This window comes from Chenopodium quinoa, unplaced genomic scaffold (genome assembly GCF_001683475.1).
Source record: "Chenopodium quinoa cultivar QQ74 unplaced genomic scaffold, ASM168347v1, whole genome shotgun sequence".
Classification (NCBI taxonomy): domain Eukaryota; kingdom Viridiplantae; phylum Streptophyta; class Magnoliopsida; order Caryophyllales; family Amaranthaceae; genus Chenopodium; species Chenopodium quinoa.
This window is the reverse complement of record NW_018742738.1, coordinates 3,282,353-3,297,250: the sequence shown is the minus strand read 5'-3', so window position 1 is coordinate 3,297,250 and position 14,898 is coordinate 3,282,353. Positions and strand designations below refer to the sequence as shown.

General features: G+C 38.0%; 1 protein-coding gene across 1 annotated transcript; it reads left to right on the top strand.

Annotated features, from left to right (window-relative positions):
- The first annotated feature begins 1,999 nt into the window (after nt 1-1,999).
- On the top strand, nt 2,000-2,560 carry LOC110724036 (uncharacterized mitochondrial protein AtMg00860-like). Its single transcript, XM_021903435.1, has one exon. It carries the CDS (start codon nt 2,000-2,002, stop codon nt 2,558-2,560), a length of 561 nt encoding a protein of 186 aa, XP_021759127.1.
- The last annotated feature ends 12,338 nt before the right edge of the window (nt 2,561-14,898 follow it).

The window sequence follows — 14,898 nt, the reverse complement described above, 5'->3', positions numbered from 1 at the left end:
CGTAAGCTGAGATATTTAAGAAGCTTGCCCAGGTTAGGCCACCAGTTTTTAGGGGAGGTGCTGACCCTACCTTCCTAGAAAATTGGATTCGAGAGTTTGACAAGCTTTTCGTGGCACTCAAATGTCCTAAGGGTATGAAAGTGGACCAGGCCACTATGTACCTTAAGGACAAAGCTGATATCTGGTGGAGAGACAATGATGTGACCGTTAGGGCCAAACCTAACTTTGGGTGGGAAGTGTTTAAGACCTCCTTGAGGGACAAGTTTTATCCCCATTCCAGAAGAAACAGAAGGCTCAGGAGTTTATAAGCTTGGCTATGGGGGATATGTCGATCTCTGAGTATTATAATAAGTTTATGACCCTTTCTAGGTTTTCTCCTGAGGTAGTACCAACTGAAGAACTGAAGTCTTAGAGGTTTGAGCATGGATTGACTAACGAGTTACAACAGGGCCTAGCCGGAAATTTTTTAAAACCCTTGACAAGGTTTATGAGACAGTTGCCCATATGTACCATCTGAATACTAGGAGTGCTAGTGCGAGTGCTACGCCTGGGAAAAAGGAAGGACTTTGGGAAATCTGAGAACCAGAGTAACTTTAAGAGGCCTAGGAATGGGAACTCATTTGATAGGGGTAACCAAAATGTTAGCAGTTCTTTCAATGCTAACAATGGAAAGAGAACCTACCACTGTATGAGGTGTAGGAGGAATCACCCTGGGAGAGACTGTGATGGGAATTTGGTGACCTGCTGGTTCTGCAACAAAAGGGGGCACAGGGAGTATGAGTGTTACACCAAGCAGAAACAACAGGGAAATGGTGGGAATGGTGGGAACACCCTGCAGAGGCCTAACAACTTCAACAACCAGGGGAATAGGGGAAATGGTCAGAATTGGAAGTTTGGGAATAGTAGCACCAATAACAACAGGTCTGGCAACGGAAACAACAACAACTCAGGTAACAACAACAATGGTTACCAGGCAAGAAACAACACTCCCGACCGCTTGTCTGTGATGAGCAAGGGAGAAGCTAAGAGGTCCTTGGATGTAGTTACTGGTACTTTTTCTATCCAATCTGTCTCTGTCAACACTCTGTTTGACTCTAGAGCAACTTACTCTTTCATTTCTACTTTGTTGTGCGCAAGTTAAACTTAACTGAATCGAGTCATATTGATGTGTTAGTTAGTCTGCCTACGGGCAAACTTGTTCATTGTAATAAAATATTCTAAGTCTTGCCTTTGAAAATAGGAGAAGCTATCTTTCCATCAGCTTATTGAGTTTAACCTAGGGGACTTAGATGTAATTCTGGAGATGGATTGGCTGAGTTTATACAAGGCCAAGATAGACCGTGAGATGAAGAGGGTGCAACTGAGTGATCCTTTGGGTAAGACAGTGTCCTATAGACGGTTAGGGAAGCCTAAGGGTTTTGGGATCATTTCTGCTATGAAGGTGAAGAAGCTAGTGAATAAGGGATTTTCATTGTACTTTTAATGTGTTCAAGATTTGAGTATGAATGAGAGTAGACGGATGGAGGATGTACCCATTGTGAATGAGTTTTTAGATGTCTTTCCAGAAGAGATTTCGAGAATGCCACCTAAGAGGGAAGTTAAGTTTACCATTGACTTATTTCTAGGAGATGCACCTATCTTAAAAGCACCTTATAGAATGGCACCAGCTGAGATGAGTGAACTAAAGGCTCAATTGAAAGAGTTGTTAGACAAGGGGTTCATTAGGCCCAGTGCATCACCTTGGGGAGCACCTGTATTATTTGTGAAAAAGAAAGATGGAAGTTTGAGGCTATGTATTGATTACATAGAGTTGAATAATGTGACTGTGAAGAATAAGTACCCTCTACCTAGGATAGATGACTTGTTTGACCAGCTGAAGGGGGCAAGTGTGTTTTCGAAGATTGACTTGAGGTCGGGGTACCATTAGTTGAAGGTTGCAGTTAAAGACATTTCAAAAACATCCTTTAGAACTCGGTATGGACATTACGAGTTTACGGTCATGCCTTTTGGGTTAACCAATGCACCAGCCATATTCATGGACTTGATGAACCGAGTGTTTCATGAGTACTTGGACAAGTTTGTAGTCGTGTTCATTGATGATATTTTGGTGTCTTTGAAGAATGAGGAAGAACATGCTGAGCACTTGAGAACTACCCTTGAAACTCTTAGGAAGAATAAGTTGTATGCTAAGTTTTCCAAGTGTGAGTTTTGGTTGGAGAAAGTTGCATTTTCAGGGCATTACATTTCGAAGGAGGGTGTATCCGTGGATCCTACGAAGATCAAGGCGGTGAGTGAGTGGCCTACACCTAAGAATGTGACTTATGTTCGTAGTTTCTTGGGGTTAGCTGGATATTATAGAAGGTTTGTTAAGGATTTTTTTAGGATAGCTAGACCCATGACTTCTCTTATGAAGAAGCAGAGCAAGTTTGAGTGGAACGAGAGTTGTGAAGCAGCTTTTCAAACCCTTAAAGAGCGATTGACCACTGCACCAGTGCTGGTATTACCTGATGGGAGAGAAGGATTCAAAGTGTATAGTGATGCCTCGAAGGATGGTCTGTGATGTGTCCTACAGCAGAATGGAAAGGTGATCGCGTATGCATCGAGACAACTGAAGAAACATGAAGTCAACTACCCTACCCATGACTTGGAGCTTGCAGTTGTTGTGTTCGCTTTGAAGATTTGGAGGCACTACCTTTATGTGTTTCTTGTAAGATCTTCACGGACCATAAGAGTCTAAAGTACATCTTCACCCAAGATCACTTGAATATGCGGCAACGTCGATGGTTAGAGTTTCTCACAGACTGCCATGTCCACATCCAGTATCATGAGGGAAAGGAAAATGTTGTTGCAGATGCCCTTAGCAGAAGGTCAAGCCATGATGTTGTAGGGAATATTTCAAGCGTTAAACCCCCTAGCTTGAACCCCACTGTGATTATACACTAAAGTACGGTGGCATCCAAAAAGGAAGAAGATAGAGCAAAAGAGTCGCCAACAAGTTTTAGGAACTTGTAAACCGTTCATAGGATGAAGGTTACACCCCTTAACGATCCAAGAGATCGTTAACTCCATAAGGTCTAGAACCAAATAAGGGTTCGGGGATGAAGGTACAAATCCAACCTAAAAAAGATTGAACCTGCCCTAATAATAGGCCTCTACTTTATTCTGATCGTATTCATGTGCGCTTTTTAATTAACATGCAATCAATAGGATTAACCCTAAACCTGTTTATCTATGTTGGTTGAATTTAATGCACAAACTAAACTATTATTGGCGATCACTTGAATTATAATCACATTAACCCTAAACAAGATAATTAATTATCTTATTAAGCGTGATTACAAGTACCAAATTCCCTTTAAACATGCATAAAAGACGTGATCAAGCAATAAAAATAAATATCAAGCAACATAATAAATAATCAATCATTAGAATAAACATGAATAATAATAATCATCATCAAAATAATTATAATAATAATATTCATAATCATCATAAATTATAACAATTATAATCATAATCATGTTCATGTTAATATTAAAGCATAATAAACATAGCAAGATCCTAGGTATGAAACTAACAAGATTAATAACAAACCCTAGCATGTTTCTAGGCAATAAAAATCATATCTTTAACCCGAACATGATACTAACATTAGGAAGAGAATAGAAAGCATCATAGCAATCATATTTAATATTAAAAATACCTTAGACATGATACTAGGAATATGATAATAACAATACAAACATGATTTCTACATCATAATATCAATAAAAATCATCAAAGTACTTACTTTGATGCCTCGTACCTCTTTCTAATAACAAAATACACACGTTAGTAACTTCAAGGAAAATAATAATCAAACAATTAAATTAAATAATTGAAATAGAGATTTGGGACCAAACCCTCAGAAATTAAACCTTTCACGTCTAGGGCGAAGGCAACTTCGAATATGGCTAGGTGTTTCTAGATCTAATGAATGCGGAATTTTGTATGCAAAATATTAGTTTAGGAAAAGAGAGAGAGATGAATGAGAATTAATGATTGCGAATGAAAACTGATTGTAGGTGATTATAATTGAAAACTAGTTGTTGATGATAACTGGTGAGAATTGGTCCATCAAAACGGAGTTTTTAATACGTTATTTTCAGAGAAAATCAGCCAAAAAGATAAAATAAACAAAATAGAGTCTGACGCACAAAAAACAGAGCTGGCGCAAACCCTGGCTAACTAGCGCCAGGCACCAACACTAGCGCCAAGCGCCAGGCATGGTTCCAGGCGCCAAGCCTGTTTTTAACGCGTTTTCAAAAATCAGATAAGTTTGACATACTGGAGGATAAAATCATATAATTTTCTCGAAAATGCTATTTGATTTTAATTAAAACTCTAAAAAGTCAACAAAAGTCAATTTATCAATGCTAATTGAATTAGGAATGAAAAGAACCTTCTAGAAGAATCTAGAAGACTAAACCCATTCCTAATTGCATTATAAATCATATTAGGCCATCCCCTAGATCATTGGGCCGCACATAAGGCTCAAACCGGGCCTAGTTTAGTAAATTGGCCATAATTTCCTCAATATTCATCGGAATTGGGCTTATAATATATCATTGGAAAGATCTTGCCAAGCCTCCTCCAACTACACTATTATTGGACCCATATCATGGACCAACCAAACTGGATTGGCTGTTTTCTTAAAATAAGTTTTCAAAAACAGAGAGAAAAGAAAAAAAATTAAAACTATCCGCAACACTAGACTGTCCACATTTTCACTTCATTCGATTATGATTCGACGTAAAAGGTACTCATCACCAGGTTTGGTTTTGGGGAGACACAAATGGGTGTCTATAGAAGCCCCCACTTTGATTGAGTTTGGAGAAACGTAAGTTTCAAAAACAAAATTCAAAGTATCGATAGGGACGGAGAATGATTCAGAACGTTCTGCGATCCTAAACCACTCTTGTAACACCGATAATTGCAAAACTGTCGTTAGTTAAACAGATTAAAGATTTAAGAAACGCGTATCTTGCACCGTCGAGCACACACCTCTGAAAGTAACCGATTGATTTGATGACCTCCTACAAGCTAGAGAATGTCATCCCACTTGAAAACCGCTACGCCCGTAACTGCTTCCAAATTAGAAGACTGCTTCGCCTGAAACAATCCTCCTCTTCTATGATAATATTCCACGTCTAAGGGAATATCATCGAAGATTATTTCTCTTGAAATCACCTTCAGCTGTTTGTGACAACACTCCGCAAGCTAGGGAATGTCGTCGAAGATATCCTCGCTTGAAGTCATCCTCATTTGATGTGATAATTTTCCAAAGGAAATTACCGAAGACCCACGCTTGTCGATCTTTAAAAGTTCGCTTGAACTTTGCTTCTGCTATGCCTGTACGTCAGCGCTTCTGTTGCTTTGAACCTGTACGTTGGTGCTTTTTTCGCTTTTGAACCTATATGTTGGTGCTTTTTTCACTTTTGAACCTATATGTCGGTGCTTTTTTTATGTTAATGAGCCAATGCTTAGTGTAGGGAATAAATTCAAGCGTTACCCCCTAGCTTGTACCCCACTGTGATCATACACTAAAGTACGGTGGCGTCTAAAAGGGAAGAAGATAGAGCAAAAGATTCGCCAACAAGTTTTAGGAACTTGTAAACCGTTCACGAGGTGAAGGTTACACCCCTTAACGATCCAAGAGATCTTCAACTCCATAAGGTCTAGAACCAAATAAGGGTTCGGGGATGATGGTACAAATCCAACCTAAAATATATTGAAACTGCCCTAATAATAGGCCTCTACTTTATTCAGATCGTATTCATGTGCGCTTTTTAATTAACATGCAATCAATAGGATTTCCCTAAACCTCTTTAATCTATGTTGGTTGAATATTAATGCACAAATAAATCTATTATTGGCGATCACTTGAATTACAATCAAATTAACCCTAAACAAGATTATTAATTATCTTATTAAGCGTGATTACAAGTACAAATTCTCTTTAAACAACCATAAAAGGCGTGATCAAGGAATAAAGATAAATAAATATCAAGCAACATAATAATAATAATCATAAAAATAAATTATAATTGAAATAATCATGATAATAAAATTATAATCATAATAATAATCATGTTCATGTTAATATTAAAGCATAATAACAATAGCAAGATCCTAGGCATGATACTAACAAGATTAATAACAAACCCTAGCATGTCACTAAGCATTAAAAATCAAATCTTTAACCCTAACATGATACTAACAATCATAAATATTAGCAAGAACATAGGAAGTATCGCAAGAATCATAATAAGCATATTTGATATTATAACCTTTTCCCTAAATATGATACTAGGAAAATCATAATAACAATATAAACATGATTTCTACATCATAATATCAATTAAAAACCATTAAAGCACTTACTTTGATGCCTCGTACCTCTTTCTAATAAAAAAATACACACGTTAGTAACTTCAAGGAAAATAATAATCAAAACATTTAAATTAAATAATTGAAAGAGAGATTTGGGACCAAACCCTCAGAAATTAAAACCTTCAAGTCTAGGGCGAAGGCAACTTCGAATATGGCTAGGTGTTTCTAGATCTAATGAATGCGGAATTTTGTATGTAAAAAGCAATTTTAGAAAAGAGAGAGATGAATGAATGATGAATGAAAACTTTATGAGAATTAATGAATGATAGAATAAGAATTGAAGAGAGAATTGAAAACTGATTGTAGTTGAGAATCCGTGAGAATTAATGTATGAAAAAAGAGTTTTTAATACGTTATTTATAGAGAAAATCAGCCAAAAAGATAAAATATCAAAACAGAGCACTTGGCGCACGTAAAACGAGATTGGCGCACGCAAAACAGAGCTGGCACCAGCACCAGCTAATTGGCGTCAGGCGCCAATGGCTGGCTCCAGGTGCCAAGCCTGGTTCTAGGCGCCAATGCTTGGAGACAGGCGCCAAGCCTGTTTTTGACGCGTTTTCGAAAATCAGATAAGTTTTGCCGTTCAGGAGGATAAAATTATATATTTTCCTCGAAAATGCTTTTTGATTTTAATTAAAACTCTGAAAAGTCAACAAAAGTCAATTTATCAATGCTAATTGAATTAGGAATGAAAAGAACCTTCTAGAAGAATCTAGAAGACTAAAAACATTCCTAATTGCATTAGGAATGATAAATCATCTTAGGCCCTCCTCTAGATCATGGACTAACCAAACTGGATTGGCTGTTTTCTTAAAATAAGTTTTCAAAAACAGAGAGAAGAGAAAAGAAATTAAAACTTTCCACAACACAAGACTTTCCACACTTTCGCTTCATTCGATTATGATTCGACGTGAAAGGTACTCATCACTGGGTTTGGTTTTGGGGAGACACAAATGGGTGTCTACAGAAGCCCCCACTTTGACTGAGTTTGGAGAAACGCGAGTTTCGAAAAACGAAAGTCAAAGTAGCGATAGGGACGGAGAATGATTCAGAACATTCTGCGATCCTAAACCATTCTTGTAACGCCGATACCTGCAAAAGTAGAGTTCGTTAAACAGATAAAAGAGTTAAGAAATGCGTATCTTGCACCGTCGAGCACACGTCTCTGAAAGTAACCGATTGTTTTGATGACCTCCTACAAGATAGAGAACGCCATCCCGCTTGAAAATTGCTACGCCTGTAACTGCTTCCAATATAGAAGATTGTTTCGCCTGAAACGGTCCTCCTCCGCTTTGATAATATTCCACATCCAAGGGAATATTATCGAAGATTTTTTCTCTTGAAACAATCCTCAGTTGTTTGTGAAAACTCTCCACAATCTAGGGAACGCCACCTTACTGTTTCGATGTTCACTCGTCTCTGAACAAAGAGCTTCTTTTTGATATGTTCACGCGCCTCTGAACAAAGAGCTTCTTTTTTTTTTTTTTGGATATGTTCACACGCCTTTGAAAAAAGAGCTTCTTTTTTTATATTCCTTTTTAATATGAACTTCTAAATGATGTGTCCACGCGTCTCTGAACAAAGAGCTTGATAATAGGATGTCCACGCGTCTCTGAGCAAAAGAGCTTGAAAATAGGAGATCTTTGATGATATGTCCACGCGTCTCTGAACAAAAGAGCTTTTGAATGATATGCCCACACGTCTCTGGAGCAAAGAGCTTTGATTATATGTCCACGCGTCTCTGAACAATAGAGCTTGAAAGAAATGTCCACCCGTCTCTGAACAAAAGAGCTTCAGTACTTGAACGTTTGTTGTGATAATATTCTGAAGAAGAAATTTCCGAAGACCAATGTTTGTCGATCTCTAAAGCTCGCCTGAACTTTGCTTCCGCTAAAACCAGTATGTCGGTGTTTCCGTGATGAACCCATTCTTAAGCGCTTTAAGCTAAGTGAGACGATCTTTCATCAGGTCGACCACTTATTGTGATTGTAATCAAACTGACTACTTAATCATGTCAAATTGCTTATAGGGGCTAGCTGGCGTACCAAGGAACCCGAAATTGCTGTATGAGGTCGAAATCACCTTTCTGAGGCTTCGAGCTCTGTTGCTGCTGAAATATTTCTGGCGCCAAGAATTGACTCTGTCGCCAGACGCCGGAGTTGGGGCTTCCCTATTCTGCTGCACCTGTATTTATTTTTGACTATAGAACTTTGCCAATTTCTTTAATTATCTTAGGGTTGACCTAAGGCTTTACGTTGCTTGACTCAATAACTTGACACGACTCAAGGTATAAACTTGACTCGATGTGATCGACTGACTCGAGGTTGACTCGACTTAAAGTGAAACGACACGTGTGACTCGTGACTCGTGTGTGCATTGTAATGTTATTGTGCGACTCAAAAATGCAAAAAAGTAAAAATTTTCCGTCATTTTTGTGGAGGGTACCGACTTTCTCCCGAAAAAGAAAGACGCGAAAAAAGAATCAAAGTTTTCGAATGCATGTTGAATGAGCTTAGTCAAATTTCATTTGATACTATCTTTCAAGGTGCAAGGATTGATCCAGCCTAGGCTATCTCAATGGTTGACTCCATGATGAAAGTATTTGGGTAACTTAGGCACGGAGGCTAAGCACTTCATACTTCGATGTGCAATGACGATTACGAGTGATATGTGATGTTGATATGACAAGGCATGCTTCAATGTTAAGATTCCATGACAAAGGGTTCCTAAGGGAAGTATATTTGGTCATGTATATGTGCAGTGTGTGAAAGTGACACTTAACTTAGGCCGCAAGAGCTAAGTGTGTGGAAAAATATTATTATTAGAAGAGTCAAATAATGGTGACTCTTAGGCTAGGTAAGCTAATGATGTAGGGATCAAGCCCCCAAGTCTAGCTCTAAATGAATAGGGATGAGAATAGGAAATCCCTTGATATGATCATGGTGTAAGTGTGTGAATGTGAATATGAATGCATTTTTATTACGGCCGCACCTCGATGTGGGGTTGCCTACGTATCCGTTAGGAATCAGGCCGAGAGTAGCTCTAGCCGAACCTCGCACAAGTGTGTATACCTCAAAAAGGTCTTTTTAAGGGTGGTAACGTGGTTAGGCTAAAGGTTTGAAGAAGAAGGGTATAAAGGCTCAAGACCCTAGATAAGCCCCCAAGGTGTGCAACCTCGCTTTTGAATCTTTATATTTTTATGCTTGAGTTTCTATTCTTTTTTAGCTCTCTTTGCTTTAGAATTTATTTTATTTTTATAAGTGTGGGCAAACCCGATCATGCGGTCTATCACTCACTTGGAATTCATGTTTCTCAGGCACGGTACCGAGCACTCGATAAGAGACGCAATCTGAGACGTGTTCTTATCAAAGACATTTTCATATCAATGACATTGGAACACTTGCCCTTTTGTACACTTTTATATATATATATATATATATATATATATATATATATATATATATTTTGCTTTTGCTTATTTTTGCTATTTTAATTTTTTGAATTTGCTCAAGCCTTCTTTAGAATTGCATAAGTTACACACCATCCCATCCCAAGGTTAGGTAGATGTAGGTTGAAAAAATGAAGGGTCTATCGTTAGACGAGGCTCAAAGTGGTTTATGAAGAAAGGATTGTAAATTTGAAGGGTGAAAGGAGATATGATGTGCCTACTAGGGGTGCCTTAAATCATTGGTATGTCTTGTGCTTAATTCGACATGGATTTATATATATATATATATATATATATATATATATATATATATATATATATATATATATATATTTAATGCAATATAATGAAATGATCATATATAAGGAAATAAATGCTCATTTTTATTAAAAGAAAATATATAGTGATCCTACAAAATAAATCTAAGGAAAATAAAAAGGTGCCTATGCTAGACTTATTGGGGTAAAGGGTAAATAAAAAAAGAAATAGAAAAAAGAGGTCACGAAATCTTGTCGTTGAAGCTCGCCTCTTGTCTTGCGTTGTTTCCTTTATCATCACTCACTTTCCTTGTTAACCGGAGGCATGTGAAGCTTGTTATTATCAATCAAATGTTGGATAGCCTCCTTTAGCTTCCAACAGCTCTCAGTAGCATGACCCCTACCTTGACGGTACTTGCAGTGTTTGTCTGGATTCCAACTAAACGATCTCTTCTCAAGTGGGGGATCCTGAATAAGTCCTATGGGAGTAATGAGTCCTTTGGCATGGAGTCGATCGAAAGCATTATCGAAGCTAATTCCAATAGGGATGAAATCCTTTCTCAGTCGATTACCCATGGCTAGGATCTCACTAAGGTCAAAAGTACCAACACTATTACTAGAGTAGGTGTTTTCGGAAGAAAAAGGATAGTCGTTCTTCTTCCCTTTACAGCCACTGTTACTATTGTCACTAATCTTGGCCTTCCTGCCGCGCGGAGGAACCTGAAGGAGATTTGAATCAATGAGATTTTGAACACGATCTTTGAGGGCGAGATATACTTCGGTGGTGTGACCACGACCTCTATGGTATCGACAATAAGAATTTGGATTCCAATTGGGAAACCGTTTTTCAGGCAGAGGGTCTTAACTGGGACCAATGGGGTGGATAAGACCTTGATCATGAAGACAGTCAAAAGCTTCATTGTAAGTCATTCATATTGGTGTGTATTCTTCAATGGTCCGTTTTTCTTGTGGCTTAGGAGCATTGAGTTCTCCATTAAACTCTTGGCGAGAATTTTGTTCAATGGCCATTACCCGATTTGCTAATCCTTCACCACATTAAAGAGCATGGCAATGACATCTTGCAGTTTTCGAACGTCCTCTTTTAGACTTGACGAGTCTTCCCTGGTATTATCTAAGAAAAGACTTTCATCCTCCCCGATCATGGCCACTTTATCAAGAGAAGTCATATAAGCTGTCTCGATCATGGGCTCTCCTACAGGTGTGATAAGAAGTGATGGATCAACGGATGCTTGGTCATCTTCGATGGCTAGAATCTCGGAAGTTTCATTGTTATCGATCAGATCTTGAATAGCTTCTTTGAGTTTCCAACACTCCTCAGTGTCGTGACCCTTTCCTTGGTGATATTTGCAGTGCTTATTAGGGTCCCACTTAGGTGGCCTGGCTTCTGGAACTGGATCTTTGATGGGCCCTATGGGCATGACTAGTCCTTTGTGATGTAGCTTCTCAAAAGCTGTTTCATAAATCATGCCAAGTGGAAGGAACACCCTCTTTGATCTTTGGATTCGTGGTTTAGAGGCGTTCGTAGCATATACCTCATTAATGGGACAAGAATAAAGAAGGATGGTCGTTCTTCTTTCCTCTCGCACTATTATCTTTCAGAAGGTCATCTTCAATATCAATGCCTATATTATACACAGCCTTGAAAGTATTCAAATTGTGTTAATATTTTAAGTGCTTTGAATACTTCCCTTGGAGATTCTTGATAAACATTCTCACAGATTCTTTTTCGGTGAGAGCCTTGTCCATATTAGCAGAAGTTTCCCTCCATTTGTTGAAGAAAGAAGTGAACCCTTCGTTTTCTTTTTGTTATAACATCTCAAGTTGTCTGTGGTCTGTTTCGTCTTGGATGTTGCACTTATATCTATCTATGAAAGTGTTTGTTATTGACTCCCAAGAAGAGGTCTTCTCTTTCTCGAGAGAAAAGAACCATTGTTGACAAACGGTTTCGAGAGATAGTGGGAACAGAGAGGGGAAAACCTTCTTATCGATACCCTTAATGCTCATTATAGTTTCAAAAGCTCTTAGATGGAAGTAAGGGTTATCTGTTGCCTTGAATTTAGGGATGTCAGTGGCGTTGAACTTATGAGGAAGAAGTTCCTTGTCCAGCGAGACCCCTTGTGAACTCATGCCCTGAAATTTATAGTCACTGGATAGCTTTCTCAAACTTTGTTGCATAAGGTTCATTTGTTATTGCTTCACGGGATCATCGACCTTAAGTGTGAGTAGCTTTAGTGTCTCAGTCATGGTAACCAATTGGTTCCTAAGCTCATTGACTTCCTCTTGAGTTGCCATTATCTTCTTAGCCTTCCTCTTTTGACGAATCGGTTTATCAAAAAGCGAGACTTGAATAAAGAGGTTGTCCTTGATTAATCGCCCTTCTTTCCTCGACCAAGTACTGTGGAAAAGGAATTTGGGGATATTCATTGTTAATTATTTGACTCAAACTTTATTCAAAATGAAATGGATGGAAGGAGTGAAGAAAAATGGAACAAAATATGAAGAAAAAATGGTGTAGATGGAGGGATATGAAGAATTAGGAATAGAATGTACCCCCCAACTCAAATGACGGAAAAGACCGACTCATGCATGAACCTAAGACATGGTCATGGTGTGAAAAGGGTATGTACAAAGTTTGTTCTAAGACTAGTGAGTGTAGGTGACATGTTAAGACTCATGTCATGACCATGTGGCTAGACTATGTTACTAGACTCAAGCAAAGACTAAGTTAAGACCTCACGTATATGCATTAAACTAGATAGGCTGTGGTATTTTAGTAATAACTTTTGATCTGTGACTCTGATTTAGATGAAACCAACGCCAAATTAAAGATAGAACTCGGGGCTACAGATCCATAGGTTGTAAGACTCGTAATTCTTCCTAGAACTCCGGCTATCACCAAAACACGTTGACACTTGTGCAGTATACGGGAATAAAAATCTGGGTTGACTTAAAGGAACTATGACTCGATATTATGTTTATTTATTAGCTCAAATTAATTAATTAATTAATTAAACAAAGTCCTTTAGTCATTCATAAGTTTATTTAGTCTTAACACAAGTCAAACAAACGGTTAGGAAAAATCACATAGAGTATGCACAACAAATAATGCACAATTAGTCAAGTAGGCACAATATGATGCAATGAGTTCGCAACCTAACCATGGCTCTAGTTCTCTAAAGTTTGGGATATGGTTTATTCAATAAAGGGTCCATGGTTAATTTTCCAGATGCACCGCGCGGAAGCCTAACCGTGAAGGGTTGGCGCGAGTGGATGGGACACCGCGAGCTTTAGAAAAAAACTCGCTTCCATGGTTTGGTGAATTCAACATCTCGGATGTACCCTTTGTTGCACGAAGCGTTCAATTAGGTAGATGGAGCATGAATTCGCAGAGGGTTATGTCCATATGTAGAACACATATGGGATTCAGAAAAATGAGAAAAAATTCAATTAGGAAGTAGGATCGAGAAAACAATACGAAAAACCGGTCGAAATTAGAACGCATATTTCTGGCTCGGTATTGGGGGAAATTGGCGCCAGCAAACAGAGACTGGCGCCAGCTTTTACCTGTAGCGCATGGCGCCAATAATGGCGTCTGGTTCCAATACTGACGTCTGGCGCTACGGCTAAAATGCTGGTGCCAAGCTCTGGTCATTGGCGCTACTTCCCACATGCCTCAGCAGCTTTCTGTGCTCGATAAAATTTTCCAGTTTCGCGCGGTGTTATTTCGTTCCTAGTTGCGAAAGATATTTCTCAAATTTCCTACGTGTAAAATCCTATGTTTTTAACTCATTGCGGATGGTCTTTCCAATGAGATCTTTTTTATGCATATGACAATAATGTTAATCAAAATTACGCACATGAAATACTTAGAACGTTTCGAGTCTCATCCACTCATTCTAAATCATTGCCGAAACAAATTCAGGAATTAAAATAATAATCCTCCCCAGTGGAGTCGCCAAAAACTGTAGGGAATAAATTCAAGCGTTTACCCCCTAGCTTGAACCCCACTGTGATCATACACTAAAGTACCAAATAGAGCAAAAGGGAAGAAGATAGAGCAAAAGAGTCGCCAACAAGTTTTAGGAACTTGTAAACCGTTCATGATGTGAAGGTTACACCCCTTAACGATCCAAGAGATTGTCAACTCCATAAGGTCTAGAACCAAATAAGGGTTCGAGGATGATGGTACAAATCCAACCTAAAAGAGATTGAACCTGCCCTAATAATAGGCCTCTACTGTATTCAGATCGTATTCATGTGCCCTTTTTAATTAACATGCAATAAATAGGATTACCCTAAACCTCTTTAATCTATGTTGGTTGAATATTAATGCACAAATAAATCTATTATTGGCGATCACTTGAATTATAATCAAATTAACCCTAAACAAGATTATTAATTATCTTGTTAAGCGTGATTACAAGTACAAATTCCCTTTAAACAAGCATAAAAGGCGTGATCAAGAAATAAAGATAAATAAATATCAAGCAACATAATAATAATAATCATAAAAATAAATTATAATTGAAATAATCATGATAACAAAATTATAATCATAATAATAATCATGTTCATGATAATATTAAAGCATAATAACAATAGCAAGATCCTAGGCATGATACTAACAAGATTAATAACAAACCCTAGCATGTCACTAAGCATTAAAAATCAAATCTTTAACCCTAACATGATACTAACAATCATAAATATTAGGAAGAACATAGGAAGCATCGCAAGAAC

Coding starts and splice junctions, on each gene's coding strand:
- LOC110724036 (XM_021903435.1), top strand. CDS start 2,000: ATGCCTTTTGGGTTAACCAATGCACCAGCCATATTCATGGACTTGATG.